Genomic DNA, 14,776 nt, shown 5'->3' on the forward strand with positions numbered 1-14,776 from the left:
TTTAAAAGCTTGATGAACCTTATTTGAGGAAAAAAGAGATATAAAATGTGGTTAGTTAGTTTGAAGGGTGAACCTGTTTCAATAAAGAGCATGGATTTTTGCTGGTAACTCACTAAAGCCTTGATAGGATCATGTCATCTTCAGATGCCTGGACCAGTTTGGAGTCTAGAACGAAACAATCTCTGGGATCCATCAGTCAGTAAGCAGCTTGAGTATTTGCTTTTAGACTTACATGAAAGACTCTCAAAATGGTGGTTTTTTTAAAAGTTAGCTCTTGTCAGTTGCTTCCTTCTTAAAAGAGTAATTTGTATTTAATTTTTAAAGTAATCTTGTGAGGTATCTTAGAAATTGTAAATACAAATATTTGTGACGTGCTTGTGTTTGTGGAAGATGAATAGTATGGTCAAGTAAATGGTCAAGTAAATATTCTTGTAAATATTCTTTGTGACACCAAAACTACTTAGTTTAGGAAATAGCTAAAGGCGTGAGCTGTGAGTTAATTAAATACTTCAGTGTCTGTTATGAACATTAATGAGTCTTAATATACTGAAGAAGCAGATTAAGAAATCAGTTGCATTTCTTGAGGAGCGTATGTACCCTTCCAGTGAGCTGCAGATTTGATTAAAGAAGTCTTTAAAACAAACCCCAAAACAATAACTAACCTGAAATATGAAGTACATAGGGAACTAAATAAGGGATTAAAAATGCTTTGTAGGGAAGACAGTACATTGCTGTGGGATTAACTGTAAGCAAAACTGGGCTTTGCTGTGCAGCTTCGTCAGTGTTTCTTGTGACCTTGACTCATTCCTTCCAGTGGACAAAAAGGATGAAAGAGTCAAGTATGCAGGTGATGCATAGATTTTCTGGCTGATAAGTCTCAGTACCTGAACTGTAAAAATATAACACTTAGACATGCTTGGCTTCCTAAAAAAATGTAGTGAGAATTAAAGTTTAAATGTTACAGAAAAAAAAATTGTATGGTTTTTCAAAATGATGACACCATGCCGCTCCAGTACTTACAGGAGAAGGGTGGCTGTAAAACTTTTTCTACTTTGTATACTTGCATACCCGTTTTTTTCATGCTTTCTTGGTATTTGCTTACATGCATTTTGTCTTGTTTTAGTGGATTTAATCAAATGGTGAGACATTAGACATACTGTCTAGACCAGGCAGCTAAAATGTTTTGTGGCTATGATGACAGGAACTAAGTCTGAAGAATGAGGATCTGTATTTCCATTTAACTTCAAAGTCAGTGTAAATGAATGTGCTTTTTATAAACAAGATATTTTTTTTTTTTTTTCACTGGCGTTGATAAATCTGTTATTGTTTCCCTGGACTGGGCAGTGGTTTACAGTTTGTTGGTGGTGCAGTGCCATCTAGTGACTGCTGACGTGGACATGGGGGAAACCTGTCAAAGAAAAACGTTTGAAGAGCCAGTCAGTGTGTGGAGTAGGTTTCCAGATCAGGTGGTTCACAACTGCAGAAATGCTGCTTTGTGGAAGGTTGAGTAAGTTGAAGTATGATCCCTTTTGTCTTGAGAAGGGACCTCTGTGCACAATGCTCTTTGTGTGAGAGTGGTTGGAGGTGGAGTTAACTGTTCAAAAGGAGGACGGCTTTCTTACATAGCCATACACAAATCTGGTGATTGTTCTTTTCTGTTAGTAAATTAGTTACCTTAAGATCTTTGGGACCTTTTTTTCCTAAATGGTGTCATAATCTTTAGTTGAAGGTAACTTACATTTTTCTTTCAATGAAGATAAGCATTTAAACAGTATGGGTATGTATTTTTTTTCTGTTTCTTTGCAGCTTGATCACATATTGTCACCTCCACCCATGCCTTTCCGAAAATCCAGCAGTCCTGAAGTGTCTTCTGGCCTTGGAAAGCCTCCTAAATTTAAGAGGCAATTGAGTGAAGATGGGAGACAGCTCAGGAGAGGAAGCCTTGGAGGAGCTCTGACTGGTGAGTTTGGGGTATGTGTAGTGTCACCTGGGTTAGCGCAAGGAGCTGATGGCACCTTGACTCTTGGTGTTTGCCTTGTGACTGAACTCTTTGGTGGGGTGTGAGCTCCACCTGGAGTTTCCATAAGTCTCATCCACGTGGCTTCCCTGACTGTTAGTGAGATGAGTCATGTTTGAGGTTCTGCCTCTAGGGGCTGCTGATAGGTGGCCAAGCGCAGCCTGAAAATCACCCGTCTTGAGATTTGCATGACTGTGGCATTTATCTTGCTGACTCCCATGCATCCATCCATGGGATCACCTACATCCTGTTTTCTCTAGGAGCTGAAGTGCATGGATGGTGCCTTTAGACTTGATTTCATTAAAGAAAATACAATTTGGTATCACTTATGTGGTGGAATACTCATAGGGGAGGAACAGCGCTACCAACTAGCCACAAGCTATGGACTGCAGCTTCTCCTCTGTGGAGTCATGAAGAGGTAGCAGGATGCTTGAGGAGGGCTTAGGCCCTCCCTGCCTTGGTAGCATCTTCTAGATACTAGGTGCTGGTATTGTGACTGTGACTGGTACCTCTGTGGCAGTGATGGTCACTGAAGAGTGATTTGTTTTGATTATGGTGCAAATTAAACAGAAAAAATTGAGACTTCATGTATTAAAAAAAAATTAAATTAATGGAATTTGAATCAATGTTTCTAAAGTGCATAATGGGTAATAGAGGAATTTGTTGTACTTGGTGGGAGGGACAATAGATTTCAGTAAATTTACTGGAAGATAGAAATTTCACAGAATAACAGAATGTGCTGAGTTGGAAGGGACCTACAAGGATCGTAAAGTCCAACTCCTGGCCCTGCGCAGCACCATCTCCAGGAGTCACACCATGTGCCTGAGAGCATAGTCCAAACACATATTGAGGTGTGTCAAGATTGGTGCTGTGATCACTTCTCTGAGGAGCCTGTTCCAGTGCCTGACCACTCCTGGGTGAAAAACCTTTTCCTGATACCCACCCTAAACCTCCTCTGTTTCAGCTTCAGGCCATTCCCTCAGGTCCTGTCGCTGCTCACCAGAGATGAGAGATCAGTGCCTGCCTCTTCTCTTCCCCTCATGAGGAAGTTGTTTTATCTGTCCAAGTGATGTTGATTGATATAAGAATCAAGTACGTCAAATTTGGGTTTGAAGAAGTTGAAATGGTGTTTACTTGAGATAGTAAACACCATTTCTGTCTTTAAATACTATGAATTGTTCAAAGTTGTTATCACTTGGGGATGTAAAATGATTCCACAATGGATAGAGCTGACTCTTCTGCAGTACGTGTCTGAAAAGTTTTGTGTTTGTGGGGTTCCCAGATGAAGGGAGGAATGATGAATCTGACTCCATGTTCTTAGAAGGCTGATTTATTATTTTAAGATACTATATTATATTAAGAATACTATATTAAACTATACTAAAGAATACAGAAAGGATGCAGATAGAAGGCTGGAAAGATACCACTGAAAACTCATGACTCCTTCCAGAGTCCTGACACAGATTGACCGTGATTGGCCGTTAAGCCAAAACAATTCACATGGAACCAATGAAACAACCACCTGTTGGATGAACAATCTCCAAACACATTCCAATGCAGCAAAACACGGGAGAAACAAATCAGATAATTCTTGTTTTCCTTTTTCTCTGAGGCTTCTCAGCTTCCCAGGAGAGAAATCCTGGGTGAGGGGATTTTTTCCAGAAAATATGACGGTGACAGAAAAGTACTTCTGGAGTATTTGCTTTTCTCACTTCTCTCCTACCCCTTTCCCTGGAAGAAGCTCCAAGATGTTGTAGCGATACCTCTCTTTGTATTCACCACCTTGAAATCACCTACATGGCTTCTGGTAAATGGCAAATAATTTTGTCTTAAGGAACCTAAAGAATCAAAAAAATTAAGCTAGCACTTTACGTGAAGAGAAAACATATGCTACTACAGGAATTTCTTGTATCATATCATCACGTAATTGTTGCTCTGATTTTTAGTGTCACTAGGGTAAGATCTGTCATTTCCCTTGCAACTTCATTTTTATCATGAGTTGTTATGAAGCTTTCAGAAACAGTGTAAAAGTATTTGTGATCCATATGGGCTTTCATGAAAAATAAGTGACCTGCAGCAGACAAGTGTCAATTTTGGTAGCCATTTCAGTAAACTCTCTGGCAGCTCTGGAGTGTTACAGCTTTGAAAGCTTGGAGTGTAAACCAAACTACTGTTTTAGTGAGACTAGAAACTGCCAGCACAGTTATTTTTTTAGCAGGAGCTGGTGTGGTTCTTTAATTTTGTTTTTGTCTAACTTTAAAGTGGAGTGGTGGTCTTTAAAAACTGATCTTTGCCATATAAGCTGTGCAGATAAAGAGGAAGAAGACAGCCTAGTCGAAAACAAACAGAGCAATTGTGCTCGGCTGCCATGGTCTCTAATCTTTATCTCTATGCTTGAATTATTGCTTGAGGCCTTTATAAAGGGAAATGGATATGCTTTTTGTCTGCATGCAATCTGTTGTGCAGGGTTTCATGTCAGGATTTGGGAATATAGTGTGCAATGATGTTAAACTGCTTTACTACCAATGCACTTTAAATGAACCTGAATACCCTAGGGCTTTGGTATCTTAAAATAATTTTAATATCATAACAGCTTTCATGATACTGATTAAATTAATCAAACTCATTCTGATGACAGAAAGTTCTGTATATTCTTTAGGGATTTTTAAAAAACTGTTTTAAAGAAACCACTGCTGATAGAGAACTAATTCCTAGAGTTGTTTCAAATGTTCAGTAATCTGAAGTTAGTACAGTGTTGCTTTGGTCATGTATTTACATCCCTTTTTTAACATACTGAAGTTTTGGGGTTTTTTTTAAGATTTCTTTAACGCTTAAGACTGGTTTGCCGCTGTGGTTTGAAACTACAAGAATCACAGTATCATAAAAAAAAAAAGTGGTGCACAATAAATCCTTCTTTTAAAATGGTGAGCTGACATGTGCTTGGTAAGGAATAACCTCTATGCTCACACATTCCCTCTCAAATTTCTATTTAATTCTTAATGTTTTTGAAAAAATATTCCTGGTCCATAAAAGGGGAAAAATATTTGGAGGCCTGTAATTTGAGAAAGTGCTTGATACTTAACATCACTATTTCCAATTATTGTATTCCTTTATTCTTTCTTCTCTTTTGTTACTTTTAATTTGCCTTTAAGTGCTAGCTTAACAGTGGGTATCAGTTAATTGGAAATTCATTTGGAAAAATATCTTTGAAATTATTTTCAGTTCTGTCTCTGCCTCTGTTGTTACAAAATTTGCAACCCCTAAAATACAGTAGGTGGGAGTAAGTGAAGCAAGAGACAAGACTCCTGGCTTGCAAATTCGCAGAATATTCTTACACTGATACATGTTGCTCACTGCAGATGTTAGAAAGGTGAATTGCACTTTGTACTTTAGTCTCCCTTTCCTTTGGCTGTTAAAAACAGTATTATTGAGTCATAGAGCAAAAGCAGTATTAACAATGAAAACAAACAAAACAAAATTTATTTGTTCATATAAAACAAAATAGTTCAATTCCTGTAGGGCTGAATACTATTAGAGGTAAATATATAGGGATTTTACCTCTGGGAATAGATCCCAAATAAATGAGTTTATTGAGCTTTGCAGGAGGGAATAATGTTTTGAGCGACATACTAGAAGAAATAAAATCTATATTGTTGCAGTATATTGAATGAGACTTGCAAAACCCGAAAGATTACAGTTACTAGGAAGCTACTATACTGAATTGGCTGAAGTAAATTACAAAACTCTTTATATACAAGGAAACAAAAGTCTTTGAATACAGGAAAAATTGAGAATGATGTACTGGGTCATCAGTACATCATAATGTACTGATCATGTTGATCAGGGAGAAGAGGGCTGGAAACCTGCAGTGGTAGGACAGAAACAGAAATTATTTTTGACGCAGCTTCAGGGAAACTAGAGCCAAAATTGTTTCCCTGAGTTGCACAGTTTTAACTAATCCAGCAACCACATGTTTTCAGTGACAAGCAAAACATACTTTTCAAAGTAAAAGAAAAATTAAATCAATGTTTTTGAGAATAAATCTACTATTGCATTCTGTAGAAAATTGCTACGCAGCCACTAATTAATGTTTGTCCGATTAAAGAAATATACAGTGGTTCCTACTACTGTAGGAACCATACTACTATATTTTGGAAAAACCTCTTCAATATAATTGTTGCAACAGTATTGCTTTCCTTAATCTTCATTGCCAAGGAGGAAGAATTCCAGAAAAACAGAGAATAAGCTTGGAGTGGGCATAGTATGTGGCCTGCTATTAGTCTAGCAAATCTCCCTTAGTGGTTCCTGTTGTAAAGTGCTAACAGTTTTGTTTAATAGAAAGACAAGATGAAAAATAGTATTTCATAACTGTGGTTACTAAACATAAGCATTCATGAGATAAAACAAACTCAGAGTAAAATAACTTGAATGTAATTTATGACCAATTCATCTTTTAATTTGAAAGGTCATATTTCCAACGGGTTATAAAGTTTTGGGTAACATGGTCACTTTGCACTATAATCAGTATTTGCCTTTTTCTCTTCTGCTGTGTTCTGATTTCTCTCCTACTCCTACTGGTGCCCTCTGGGTGCAGGGTCACTGGCAGTGTGCTAGATGGGGAAAGGATGTGATTGAGAGGAAAGTATGGTAGGTGGGATCAGCTCTGTTATTCTGGGGACAGCTGACATTTGTTTAATACACATGTATTTAAAGGCCTCTTGCTGTAGCCTTAGGTTGCCTTCTTAAGGATTTCTGATGGTACACAGACTGGTACTTTAAAACTTGTTTTGAATCAGGAGAAAAGATGTTTAATTAAAAAGCTGCTTTTCTGTGGTGGCTGATTGTCTTGATCTCCACAAACTTCAAGGAGCTGTCTATAGTCAGAGGGTTTTTGGCTTAAATTGTCCACAGATTTTAGTTTGCTGTTTTCAGAGATGCTTAAAAAGAATCTAGAGCAGAAGGTAATGTGAAAGGATGGGAAATTAAATGAGCTTTTACCGTGGAGAGGGTTAACCCAGCGAATCACTTGGACAAGCAAAACAAATTGCACTGACTTTCATGCCCTGCTACTGCTCCTGGTTTTGCCCCAAGATGGGCAGTGCAGTCCTGGGTCCTCAGGTGCTGTGCAGCGTTTGGAGATTGCTATCTCCCTTTCTACTTCTGAAAGATATGAGAACATGTTTCTGGAAAGAGATCATGTTTTGGAGAGTACTGCAACTAACTCAGTTGGTTTATACCATACTGATAAGCTCTACTATTATATATAAAGAAAAAAATACATTTTAACCACCTATTGTTTGAACTTTTTATCTCATCTACTGTTATCTCATCAATAACTACTTGGAAAAGATTTCCTGGTGGGCTAATTGTGTCTAACAGCCCTAACAGGTAGGGCTGTTACCTGCTAGGGGTATATTGATCTTGCACAAGTACAGGTGACATAATACATACTAATTTCATTTTATGAAATCTTTAATCCAAGGATCCTAAAGCACTCTACATTAGTAAAATTAGTTCATGTTCTTCTGATCATGTGTTGTCTACAGATTATGAAGAGCTAAAACCAAAAAAAAATTTGTGATTTATGTATTTTCTCTTTAATGTTCTTGCTTTGGTCAGCTTTCCACCTCTGAGTCATCAGTCATCCAGATATGCTCAGCAATTGTTGTTATTCCCGTATAATTAATCTGTGGTTGATTTGAAATGAGTTTGGGAATTCTCAGTCTGTTTTTTGCTTCAGAGATTCATCACTCTGCTAACACTAATTAGCAGAAAGATCAACAGCTTTATGGACCATGAAAATCAAGCTGTTCTCTTATCCATAGGTTGGCATGTGCTGGCAGGACTTGGAAGAGGAGGTTTTCCCTGTTCATACAGAGGAGCAATTGGCAGTAGCAGAATTTTCACAAACATTGGGCTGTATAAATTATCATTCATATTGTTGAAAATGGAGATTAGCTCATGAAGTCTCTAGTGTCAACTAGACTAGTTGACACTATGTACCAATAGTGTCAACTATTTGGTACAAGTTGGTGAATGGGGAAATCTGAATTTGTACAATAATGTGACTTATATCTTGAAATCTCTTTGGAAATGACACCTTCCCATAACATACAACTGCTCGTCATAGTGATGATATGGTTAGTTTAATGGCAACATTTAAAAAAAGGGTTATTTCTATTAATGATGGCCTTTTGGTGTAGATATGAGGGAGTGTTCTGTATTTACTGTGCACATAATCAAAATTTCTTCCCATTATGGAAGTAACAGGAAGTTATGTAAATATGTTATACATATTTACACCAGGAATATATGAATACAGTACATGATTACAGCACTCCAGAAAGAACCCTATGATTTCAAAGCTGTCTCTGGGAATGCAGCTTGGTGGCCTCTGTTGGCCTGTCCCCAGCCCCAGAAGCTGGGGTGCTGTAGGATGTGGGGTAAGAATAACTGCCAGTGCCAAAGCTCTATCAGATGTGCCTTTAATAGGAAATTTTGCTTCCTGCATTTTCTTCCCTTCTCATATCAGAACAGAAGTATTTCAAAATGGCTTTCATTGTGACATATCAGGGCTGGATGTACCCTGTTCAGAAAGCCTTTCCAGCTGCAGCTGCCTGAGGGCTCTCCCCAACAGCAGCAGAGGGGGAGCAGCAGCCCAACACGGGTGCTAACACCCAGACTGGGCTCTGGGCTGCAGAGGTGGGGAGGGTCAGCAGCCACGCGTGCCTGACACAAGCACAACATGCTTCATTAATTCGCTGCCTACCCAGAGCATATCTGGCAGTCTTTTCAATTGCCTTCCTCAAAGGTTTCTTTAAAGCACTATGCCGCGTGTTAAACTTATTCCAGAATTAGTAGATAGAGGCAATCTATTCTATAATTACATGGCTGAGGAAATGCGATGTGGTTTTTTGTTTGTTTTTTTAGTGCATTCAGTAGAAAGCTGTCTTCTTCAGATGAAGTAAATATATTCTGCTATGAAATAGGCATTTTTAGATGGTTCTTGGTGTGCTGGTGTTTGAGATGACATTAGGTTATGTTTGTCATTGTCAGTTAACTTCATCATTTAAGGCTTCAGTCAGCCTGCATAGTAGAGTTGATTTTTACTTCCCTGTGTGCCTAGCAAGATAATTTCCATATTCTTTGACGTGTCTGGAGTCTGCACCATGTAATAGAATGAGATGAGAACAGAAGATACTGTATTCCTGTCTCATTATTTTGCCTTTAACTCCTCGATGGCTGCTTAATCGTGCTTGTATCATCAGAACATGAGAAGTTGATTGTTGTTGAGATCAAAGCAAACTGTAGCAGTAGAGTACCTAATTAGCAGATATGTTTGCAAGCTGCCAGTTTTGAAGGAGGGAGAAATAGAATTTAACCCTCTTTGGGACACTTATAAAAGCAGCTTGAAAATTGTTAAGAGTCATTTGTCATAGTGGAAAAACAAAAAGTGGAGAAAATGAATATTCATGTTAAATTTCTGAAGTTTGAGTTGTAGCTCCTTAAGAAGTACCCTAAGAGCTGTTGAATTAGCTGTTTCAAGTAGGCTTAGCAGTGAAACTGTAAAAGCACAGCTGAAAGTCCAGTGCACATGCCTGGACTTAGCTATATCCTTGTATTTAATCATCTGATTAACTAAATTTGAGGTTTGTGAGGCTGCAGTCCTGTTGTTGCTGGTACCTAAGCTCCTTAGTGCAAAACTGACTGCAGCGTATTGATAAATAAACTATAATTGCACATCAAGAACGCATGATCTATACTCCTAGAGGCTTAAGTCTTCCTGTTTTTTTCCCTGTGGTCTCTCTCTAGTGGATGTTGTAAAGCAGATGATTTCACCACATACTTGCTTTATCCAAGTTGGTTGCTGTAACAGAAATTGATTGCACAGATAGAGAAATATTTGAGAAGAGGGAAAAAACACTTCCTCTACTTAATCCTTAGAATGAAGGTTGACACTTGAATGGAAAAATTTATGGTTGTTTTCCAGTGAAAATAGGAGCAGGATTTTCTATTGGGGAGCTCTGCCTTTTGAAAAATTACTGTAAGTGTGTAGGGATTTAATTATGGGGCATAACAACTTATACATGAGACAAAAGAAGGGGTCACAGTAGGTACTGTAGAGAAAATAGCATGTTAACACATCATTTCATGTTTGTTTTAATGTCAGTTTTGGGTTGTTGGTTCTTCATAGTGCAATGGCAGATGTTTATTTCGTACTATAAATTCTGTCAGCAAAACCCCAGATGTTGAGCTGGTGGAGAGTTGTGTGCCAAGAGTACTGGCCACTGATTGAAGCAGTTGTTCGCATAATGTTTGAATTGAGCAACAGTGAATTTTTGAGGTCCTTTGTGTTCTAGGCACAGTTTTGTTGTAGGTCTGCCAGTATCAGTTATCTCTGATCTCTTAGTGTGCAGGATTCTTGTTTTTGCAAAATATACTATATGTTGAAAGGAGCTCTGTCACATTATCACTTGAATGTAGTTTTGTGTGCTTTTTGTAGTATCATGTGTGCAGTGTGAATCTTAACTGTGTGTTTTTCTTATTGTTATCAAAGTTACAGAACTGGACCTTGAAATTTTTCTAGAGCAGGTGTAAGCTGTAAAAAAGGATGAAAGGGATGCAGTAATACCTGTATATTATGTTTGTGTTATAGAATGGACTGGCAGTTTATAAGTTTTAGAACTGCATGTTAGAATTATGGGAAAATAACCTATTTGTTTTTAAGATAAAGAAAAGGAAGCAGTAGAGTGTTGTATCTCTGAGCTCACTGATAAATATTACCAACGAATTATTTTGCTAAGTTGTGTTTCAGTAGAGCTGTGAGGTAAGGAAGTACTGTAATGAATGACAACTTCAATCTGTAGGGTGTTTTATCATGTAGTTAGTGTTGTCATTGGTTGGCTAACAGTGCTATCGAGTTAGGTGTGTTTGGTATGGAAAACTTAAAAAACCCAACCAGACAGACCTAACTGAAAACCCCAAACATATCCTTATCCTCCAAATCTAATTAGAAGTTAAGGAGATTTGCTACTGATCTCAAATGAATTTTAAATATTGTATTGCCGTCACAGTACTTCAATCATAAATTGCAAATGGTCAATATAACTTCAGTGAGTATCTGTTAGCAAGGGAACTCTGAGTAATTTCCTGATCAGCAAAATTTTGTACTGCCTTCTAAATGACTTTCAGTGAGAGAATTTTGTTCCAAGCATGAACCATTATTTCTGGGATATGATGACTTATTCCTGGTAATTGAATTTTAAACAGGCTTGATTCTGCATGCCTTTGTACTTAATGGAGGCTTCATTTTCTTTATATATATATATTTTTTTTTAATGTATTTTTGGATACAGATCTAAACAGATCTAAACCTTCATCCTACTAGTTTGTGGTCCAAAACTTGATATGTCCTTTTCCAGTTCAAATTCTTCCAATATTGGTGAAATTTTAAGGTAGGTCTACTGCAGATTTTTTGTGTTTTTTTTTTTTTTAGTTCATAATATCACCCCAAATTTTTGCCTTTGGTAGGCCACATTTATTTTTCCTGCGTTGTCAGCCAGAATCATAGAACCATACAACATCCTGAGTTGGAATGGACCCACAGGGATCAGTGAGTCCAAATCCTGGCTCTGCTGAGGACAACCCAAAGAATCCTACCATGTGCCTGAGGGTGCCACTGCTTCATCTAATTTTAGAAAGTGAAACAAATACAGAGCATTTTAGGAGATTTATAGTACATCAAAAAGTAAAAGAACTATAGTGAGTGTAATAGGATTTTTTGCAAAGGCTTCTTCTACAGTAATAAAAGAATTTGTAATTGAGTCAGTTGTAATTATGGGCTTACCTGAATAATGTTATGTTTAGGGGACAAATTGGCTGAAATGAAAATTTCACCTCCTCCATCAGACTGGGAAAGTGGCATTGTTCATTAACTTCAACCATGTGTAGTTGAGTAATGTGCAAAACATGCTCCTTTAAGTTCTGAGCAATAAATAAAACATTATTAAAATGGTGATTTCTTAGTTTTTTTGCTTGCTGGTGATTTGAAATTTAAGTAAAATTTGCTGATGTAGCTACAATAGAATAAGGCAAAATACTACAAAGTTTCCTAGTGATGACTTCAAATCCATCCACTCTTTTCTGGTTAACAGCTAATGGGAATGATGGGGTTTAATTCCACCTCTCCTCCCTGCCCCCAGATGTGAAAATAGACCCTAAAATTTGCATTGTCCCCATCGTTTTCTACAGCTGGGATGTCTGCAGGAGTTCAATTTGAGGCAGTAAAGCTAAGTGCCCTAACTTGAACCTTGAAGGTGGGAGGCTCTGCCTTTCGCCTGGCAGGTGTCTGAACCTGGAGTGAGGCTTCACTTATTTGTGGCAGTAAAAGTGATGGTACATTGCTGCCAGCTTTGCTCTTCACTTCCTGCTGTACAGGCAGTTTGTGAGTGGCAGTGGTGTTATCAAAAATTTGGTAAAATACAGAAGTTATTAACACCAATGTGGCATGAAGAAGCAAGCATTCTTTATCTGTTGAGATGCACAGGGGAGTAGCTTTTCCGAAAGCCATGCAGGCTGAGTACAGGGAAGTTTCTGTTTATATACTATATTTTACACACATATTGATTGATTGTCCCAGAATATGATAATAATTTCCCTGAAATCATTAACGTGTTTTCCTTCTCCTTTACACACATGTTCGTCTGTCCTGATGGTCTCTCTGGTGGTCCCTAGTGGTTGTAGATCCTGATGTTCCAGTCCACCTGTCAGAGTTGGCAGGGCACAGTGGCTGGTGAACTTGCAGTTCTCCTTCTTACACAGTAGACATTCTGCAGTTCCATAGGCCAGTAGTTTTTGGAGAAGAAGCATTGTGTTAGCTCACCAGGTGTAGGCAATTTATCATCTGGTAACAGTGCCTGCTTTGGATATGTTGGGACTGCTGTTGTTTCTCTGGTGACCTGGTGGCAGGTGGTGGCTTCAGCCTTCTGTTCACATCAAGACCTGTCAATGAACCCAGCTCTTCTGGGTTTTTTTTTTTTGTGTTTGAAAATATGCCAAGGGTAAGAAGAGGGAGCAGTACCCATCTTTGTTTCTTTTCAGAACATTTCTGTGATCGAGAGCACTCTGCAGTAGAGTCCAGTTTTCTCTTCTACTGTGGCTTGTTGCTGTTGCTCTGAGGTAGCTCATGCTCCTAAGGCTCCCCAAAAAGAGGTGTGGAGTGAGCAACCCACTTGAAACTGTGCTCGGCAAGTCTGATTTGTCCAGAGCATAGGTTCTTTAGATAAGCTCAGTTATATTTTAAAGTAGACCGGTGAGGGAGAAGTATCTAGCTTTCTGTATTTTTTTTAAATATTCTGCATTTATATAATAAATACCTGTAGTGGATTTAACAAGATAATTAATTGAAATAAGTATTTCTTGGCCCTTGCCTTAAAGATGTCCAGATGGCAAGAGGCTATTTTGAAGACTGCTATTTCACAGCAGCTGACACAAACACATTGATGCTAGCTTCTGGTAAGTCTGTGGTACGCTGTAATCATATGCACAGCTTTGCTTTGGAGTAATTGTGTCTGTAGCGCTGTCAGCCCCAATTCAGATTCTTCCATTTTAGCAAAGTACATGCCTGTCTTGTGTTTACAGTAGTGTAATAGAAAACTGCTTCTACTATTTTAACAAAAAATATTTCTAGTAAAAGCTTTCAGGATGCTTCCTCTGTATTTATTTTTGCATTTTGGCTAGTTACAAATCAGACTTTCTAGCAGTGCAATCTAAACAACCTAAGTACTTTCATAAAGGCAAAATTTTACTTGGATGCCAAAACATTTTCTTAATATTATGCAATTGCCTAATTATCAGAGACAAAGTTATTTTTAAATTCTAACTGAAGATGGAAGATTTGTAGGTATTAGATTTGGGCTCATTTAGTAATTCTCAGGTGTCTTATTATGATACACATTTGAGAGGGACAGAGGAAGGAAAGTAGAACTACAGCAGTAGGAAAAATTTTTCTGTTTAGAATAAAGTGAAGCCTGTGTTTTGTGACTGATTTTTGTGGAAGTGTATGTGGTTTTAGTCTCTTTGTCCTTATACAAGTAATTTTGTCCTTATACAATATGTCATATAACGAATAGATGCTTGCTGGACATAATAGAAGTAAGAATTAATGATGATTCTATTTAGACCTTCAACAAATACTCATTACAAATGAATCTAGATATACAAGAGGCATGTTCAAGGGGAAGATGGCGCTGAGCTGCAGTGATGTGTTACCTGTGTCCACCAACAATGATGTAATACTATTAAATATTGCTAAATTATTGCCATTACATAGTCAACTGAAACCACCCTTCATCAAAATGTGTTTTGATAAATGTGCTGAACTAACAAGGATTGCATTCAGATATGGGAAGTGATGATGTTAGTTCCTGTGTAGCTACTTTAGGCTGTCCTAATAGTTTCAAGCACAGAAAGGGAGACAAAGATACCAGCAAAGCTTCTGCAGAGGAAGTGAAGGAAGTCAACAATGACTGTTTTGGAAATGAAGAGGACAGAAATAGGTGACCTCTATCAGTGGATAACTCAATATCAATAGGTTACGAAAGTAGTATGAACATTACTGCCAGTGTATCAGTGGTCTGGATGCTGGCAGTGTTCTGTGCTGTATATGGGCCAGAATACTGAATTAAGATGGAAGGGTTATGGTGGAGTTGAAGCCTTCCTCTCAGTCCCTCATGAATTCCTCATGAATCAGTTCACTTA

General features: G+C 38.0%; 1 protein-coding gene across 2 annotated transcripts in view; it reads left to right on the forward strand.

Moving 5' to 3' along the window:
- The first annotated feature begins 1,812 nt into the window (after nucleotides 1-1,812).
- Nucleotides 1,813-14,776, forward strand: part of MAST4 (microtubule associated serine/threonine kinase family member 4) — a 213,752-nt gene continuing 200,788 nt past the window's right edge. The window contains exon 1 of one of the 2 annotated variants that reach the window (XM_031063748.1): nucleotides 1,813-1,960. In XM_031063748.1, coding sequence (XP_030919608.1) covers nucleotides 1,834-1,960 — 127 coding nt within the window. In that variant the 5' untranslated portion in view covers nucleotides 1,813-1,833. The remainder of the gene's footprint in view (nucleotides 1,961-14,776) is intronic. The other variant, XM_031063747.1, reaches the window with a different exon arrangement.

The sequence above is a fragment of the Geospiza fortis genome, unplaced genomic scaffold (assembly GCF_000277835.1).
Source record: "Geospiza fortis unplaced genomic scaffold, GeoFor_1.0 scaffold557, whole genome shotgun sequence".
NCBI lineage: Eukaryota > Metazoa > Chordata > Aves > Passeriformes > Thraupidae > Geospiza > Geospiza fortis.